The following is a 6,588-nucleotide window of genomic DNA, read 5'->3' as shown; positions in this document are numbered from 1 at the left end:
ATTCATAGAAATAACAAGTTGTAACACTTGAAAAGTAGAAATAAACAAGGTGTAACACTTGAAAAGTAGCAATAAATAAGTTGTAACACTTGAAAATTCGTAAGTTGGAGGGTAAGCTTCGATTCACTTTTAATTTAATTTCAATTCGAAAAAGATCAAATGCACACAAACTTCAGTAATGCATCTTGGGCGATTTAGAATACTTAAAATATCAACGCATGTATTCTGTCGTCGTGTGACTATGATTTAAAAATGGGCAAAAATCGGTCGTGATAGCCGACGTTGCATCGGCTTTTGAACGGTAGTAAAGTTAAGGCGGTTTTGCAACGTCCAAACCGATTGTTCGACAGCTCTGTAAATAATACTAAATATAAATGTCGAACAATCACATGTACTGTCAGTTTTAATAAAGCTTTAAGAGGGATGGCCTACTTCTACAATTGTTACACCTTGTTGCTATTGGTAGGAGCAGTTGTAAATGTGTTTCTATGAATACTAACAAAATTGGTAAATGGCAACAAAATTCATTTCCAACAAAAAATCTAAGGTCAGGGCAAGGCAAGACAGGACAGGACTGCACAGCTTTACATTAAAATATATTTAGGCATCTTTGTTGAAAACTACATACTGGGACACCCCATCTCAGTACAATCCTGCCAAATTAAAAAAATATATGCTGTACATCGGGAACACTTCACATCGATATTCAAAACCGAAAAATAAAAATCTAAACGACACATTGGAGTCCATGTTGGCATTATTTATTTGTCCGCCAGGAAAAATATTATTCAAAAATAGATATTGTTATACGCACATGATTTGATGCCCGCTCCATTCCAAAAACATCATTGTTTTCCAATGGACGAAAATACTATTAGTTACTTATAAGGACTATAAAATATAATCATTTCCGTGTTCTAATTATCGTGGAAGGCAATATCCTTAAAGTTGTCGGCGGGGATAAATCCTTGAATAAAATGTAGAACAAAGTTTTTACAAGTACAAATAGCAATTTCTCATTGTCTTTTCAAAAGATCCATCGACTTGTAAAAGCTACATACACAGAAAGTGCTCGCTAGTTCTTCCCATTCTAGTACATGCGATCCTGTTGCCAGCTGAACATGAGCAGAAGTTTATGCCATCCATGTGTGTAAATCGTTCTCCAACAGAGTACACATTGCCATCATGGACACACTCACCTGCAAAATTAAAACAAAAATTGTTATGTTATACACGAAATACCCCCAGGACAAAGTAAATAACATACTAGTAACTAAATCCAAATATGCGTTCACAAGGTCTACATAGCGACATTTTTGGTGCCAGGTACCGTTAAACTCAACCCCAAAAGTCCTTACTTAATGCATATCAAATTGGTCTTAATCCATGAAGGAGTTGCGTTCACTAATTATGGGCAAAGACCGACATTACATCATCGGCCATTTGAGCGACGTGCAAAAAGGCGATAAATCTACTAAATAGTTCAAAGTAACACAAGAGTACAAGATATGACTTTTCGCCCAAAAATATTTAATAACTTAGCCGAACATGTTAGCCGCTTTATTCATTTTGAGGATTGAAGTGTTATTATTATTTCACGTCAACAGTTTCTCCTCTGTGTGCCAGATGGACGCGCATGGCATCGAAGTCGAAGAAATAATCTTCCGGTTTTCAGGGTCCACTTTTGCCTTCGATGAACATGCAGTTGAATACAGCGGGCCTCGTCCTTAGGCTTTCCATGGTCAACAGAAGAGGCGGGAACGTTGCACTGGCTGTGCGAAAAATTCGTCGAAGGTATTTCACTCGATCAGTGGTGGTAGGTAAGCTTAAATGAAAACCTAGCCTGTCACTGCAATGCTCCCTCACAATTAGTCAGTAGGCATAGGGTAAACAGCAGGTCATCTGTGTGTATTGGTATAGACCATAATAGGAAAAGTATCCGATGGGACGCAATTGGATCTCCCGGGGATTTCATAGCAGCTGTACTGAGATTTAGCTTAATTGATAGCGCTGAACCATGTAATGTCAAATCTTTAATTCCAGAAATATATAGCAAATAATTTCGTTCCTTACATATTAGTGCCCTGCAGGTAGGGCATAAGAATTGTACCTGCTTCCCCCATTGCATGGTGGGAAGAGGCGACTGAATTTGGGATATTATCTTTTCTATTCTTTCTGACAATCTTTCTTCTTCCTAATGTCTCCCTTGACAATGCCTCACTTTTGGCCTTTAGTTGAGCGTTCGCCCATGTGAGGAAGGCTTTAGGGTTCTGTCCCCTGGCCGAGACATACCAGAGTCTTTAAAATGGTAGTTGCTGCTCCTGCTTAGCGATGAGCATATTAGGATTTGATTATTTTTATTCTAATCATCATGCCGTTAACATACAGCACTCTGTAAGACCAATTTCATGTCTAATTGAACCGGGCTAACTACACAATTGGAAAACGAAATTTGAACTGAAGGGTCATTTAAATATAGTAAATCCAGTGATATCAATGATGTTTAAAAGTTTATCAAGTCCCTCCCATGTCGCAATTAAACAGAAGTTAAATCAATAAAATGTTTAGTATGTATCATGACTAACCATGGGACTTGCTAGTGACATGTAATTTGTTAAACCGCGTGTAAACACCGTTTTTAGGGGGAATATTGTTCAACTGCAGAGTTTGTAGTAAAAGATGCGTTTTTCTTGAAAACTTACTCTTACTATGGTCTTAACAATATGTTATAGGAGCATTTTCGAGGTCAAAACAAAATACATTTATATGTACATCAAATCTGGTCAAACAAATGAGTGCTTTTAACATTTGTGAGCAAAGGCTATTGGTTGGGTTTGATTTTTGTGACTTGATAATTTTTCTTATCAATATATTTTTTATTTTCCAAACAGATATATCAGCATCTCAACGATATTCACTTCATAAGTACAATTCCTAATCAATGACATATGTGTAACAATATTGTTTCTTTATCACACACTCACAGGCACAGCAAAAGTCCCGGCCTACCACAAGGAGACTTCACACAAACATACCGCAGCCTCCCAAAACACAAATACGCACTCACCACAGGCATACATGTCGTACGCACGGGAGGCCGTCTTTAAATGACCTTAGCTGTTAATAGGACGTTAAACAAAATAAACGACCTTAGCTGTTAATAGGACGTTAAACACAATAAACCAAACCAAAACATCACAGGCACAGCAATATATAGACTTTTGCCCTTTCAAATACACACACCAACACACACACACCCTCATCACACAAAAGCAAACACTTTTGTACATAATATGTAGAGAGATTTGTGCCAATTCTTATAATTGCAGGTGATCGCAATGTACTGAAAGTATTGTCAGGAGTTGGGTGTTATCTGTAAAAGTTTATCCCATTTTCTCCATCTATTATGAAATGTTTCAATATTTCCATTATCTTTACCAATAAAACATATTTTTGAGTATTGTAATTATCTCTAATAATAGGTTTCAGTGCTTGCACTGATTATAGTTTGTTGTAAACATATTGTTCTATAGATGTATTGCATCATAATGAGTAATTTAACATCATTTATTTTATAATATATATTTTCTTGTTTCTCCTGCCACAAATGAATAGTTTCTTTATTGAAAGTAAACAGAATCAAGAGTACATCCAGAAAATTCTGTTTTACAGAAGAAGCAGTGTTGACTACCAGTTAATCCAATGTTGAATAAATATGAATTAATGGGTATTATACGTTGGTTTATTCTATATTGGAGCAACTGTAATTTGAGACATTAAGTAACTTCGAAAGGGATTGTAAATATATATATTTCCAAGTTTCATTATCTAATTCAAACATTCTATTCCATTTCCTAGAAATAGAAGTTCCCCAACGAGTGGAGATTGTTTATCATTTTTATCCAACTCTCGTTAGTTAATTTTCTAATTTTGGAAAGACACGAGCTTTAGTACAATCGTCACGAGTCGGGGAACTTGTTGTCCCATAACTTCTTTACTTACAAATGTAAGCTTGTCAAGTTCAAATTATCCCAACGTAGCAACTAAATTCCGTGAACCAAATCACTACGCGACAAAATATAGTTCGTCATGAACGAAAGTTTAAAATCTATTTTAGATGCAAGCCTCATACTATATTTGTAAATGATATCATTTTACAAAACGAAATATTAGTTTGGCAATCATTGTTTCTGTGTGATTTATTAATAAGTAACTTGTTTGAATAACTCAGCACAAATATATTCGAAGACGACATCGTCGTCGCGAAGTCGAACGTCACCGCTGAATATTAGACTAGGCATAATCATTGTCATATTCAATTATCGATCCTTTCCTGGATTTCGTAGGTATGCTATTACTGGTTATTGTGATGTTAAATGTTCATTCTGAGATTCATTCATTCAAGACACCGTACATTTCAACAAATATTTTGGAAACCGAGCTGGAGTGCTGAGCAATATGTAATTACGTTTGTCAGTGTTCTTACACGGAATCTCATCAGGTTACTGACAGGGGGCAAATGTTCCAAAATGACTTTTACATTTTTGTGTTTGGGATATATATTCGTAATAAAGGTAAGTGGAATTATAAGAAAGTGTTTATTCCTTGATTTCTTTCCTGTTGGTACAATATCCGTACTACTACTGCAAGAGAAAAAGCCAAGCTCTAGGCTTAGGAAAGAGTGACTACATTACAATTAGGGACAGTGATTTAACCATTTTGTAAAAAAAAAAATCATTGTTTTGATGATTCATCCATGGCTATCGGGCTGGGGGTCCACTGCATATCGAGAATCAAGGGGGAGGTGGGGTGTCAGTTTTGGTTGGCTTTAATCGATGCAATAACTCGCTTCTGTACGTCGTCTATTTTAGTATTTTACCATCATCAAATTATATTTCGTACGACTCAAACCCCCAGATTAATCGACATTTCATGAGTATACCCCTCTTACCCAATTATGCTAAGACAGACGACAAAAGAGAATAAGTGAGAGTAGTAAAAATAGTCCGCATTCAAAGGCCAGAGATTAGCCAATCAGATTTGTTGGGGGTCACAAATGACCAATCGGAGGCTTAGAAAGTGGTTACACACTGCGGTATGTAACAAAAACAATAACACTGCTACGAAATTTATCACATGCCATATCATTTGTGAAACAAGCGTAGGATGTTATAGAACTCTTTTGAGTCCTAAATACTTTTCAAACAGATTTCTAAATGAATGGGTATTAATGGATATGTGACTTGATCATTATCCCTTGTTACACAAAATTATTCTACAAAAGAAAGTGTTCGCATCTACAGCAAACAGGGGATATTGAAAACAACTACATGTTCAGATAATTTTTTTTGTAAATAGGAAGAAAAGTTTTATGCATTTGTAGGTAGTTGTTCTTTGTAAAATTAAACATTTTCCTATAAAGATTACCCTTATCATAAAAGATTTTGCAAGTTGATTTCAAACGGCTTAGCCAAACAGAAGAGACATTTACTTACCAGGGCAAAAGGCGCAGTTACTAAACAGTGATGGTGGTTGTGGGTTATCACAGGATAGCTGTGGGCAAGAGGACTCTCGACAGATCAAAACTTGTTTACTTTCGAAACAATATCTGTCACCATTTTCTAATTCCGGCAGTTCCTCGTTCGAGAAGTAAATTTTGCAATTCCGAAATTGAACAGCCGCATCTGAGATAGATTTAAAAAAAAAAAGCATTAAAGGAAAAATTGCAATGGTCAAAGGTCACATTAAGCTGACAACGGGTAAACCAATCACCCCAAAATGCTGTTCTATTTTTTGAGAGGCCCTGTATTGCTAAAGATGTTAATTGGTCATTAGATCTATTATCACTCAATCAAACACAATAACAATCATTCCAAAAATGCTGAGAGTTAAGTTGCGAGTCTAGAATCTCATTTTTATGGATTTAGGTATGGCTCGAACTGGAAACAGAATCCAAAGCCATCCTCACATGTGCGAACTGCTTAGTTACAGGCCGTAAGGAGGCGCTGTCAATGGAGACATCAAGAAGAATTAAGTTGCCAGAGAGAAAAAATATTCCAAAATTTAGGGAGATGTTAGGAAGAAGAGAGTTGTTTGGAAAGAGGAGAAATTACATGAATGATCCATCAAGAACTAATCTGAAAAACAAAGATTATTTACAGACGAAGTAGATTTGAGCAGACCATCTGATGGTGTGATGATGGTAGAATAAAATCTTAATTCCACTTACCTACTGTGCATGTTGTATACAGAATGACAGCGTAGCAAACAAAAGACAAACTGAATATCCGCGACATGGTTGCTTGTGAACTGTTAATATTGTCAATGTGTTCGTACTGCCAAACAGTTCCCCTGACAATTTGAAAATGTGCTAAATTATATCTGACATTAGAATAAAGTAACACGATACAGTCAAAACATCCGGTAGGCAAGTTTCATGGCTGACATATTCATCGCTTTCACCAGATGATTGACTCAAAACAGTATTGTTTGTCTAGTGATTATCATATAATGGTTATTTAAACAGGAAACAAAAATTGGTTGTTTGATTTATTCTGAACTATAATGTCACGCAGAACCAAACGAGGG

The 6,588-nt window shown here is 36.0% G+C and overlaps 1 protein-coding gene across 1 annotated transcript; it reads right to left on the bottom strand.

Annotated features, from left to right (window-relative positions):
• Nucleotides 1-739: 739 nt before the first annotated feature.
• LOC117317127 lies at nucleotides 740-6,371 on the bottom strand. Its single transcript, XM_033871923.1, has 3 exons — nucleotides 6,230-6,371; nucleotides 5,496-5,684; nucleotides 740-1,199 (listed from the first exon to the last, which is right to left on the bottom strand). Exons 1-3 carry the CDS (start codon nucleotides 6,294-6,296, stop codon nucleotides 1,054-1,056), a joined length of 402 nt encoding a protein of 133 aa, XP_033727814.1. The 5' UTR covers nucleotides 6,297-6,371; the 3' UTR covers nucleotides 740-1,053.
• Nucleotides 6,372-6,588: the final 217 nt, after the last annotated feature.

This window comes from Pecten maximus, chromosome 18 (assembly GCF_902652985.1).
Source record: "Pecten maximus chromosome 18, xPecMax1.1, whole genome shotgun sequence".
In the NCBI taxonomy this organism is placed as follows: Eukaryota; Metazoa; Mollusca; class Bivalvia; order Pectinida; family Pectinidae; genus Pecten; species Pecten maximus.
The sequence above is the reverse complement of the archived record's forward strand: the minus strand, read 5'-3'. Positions and strand labels throughout refer to the sequence as shown.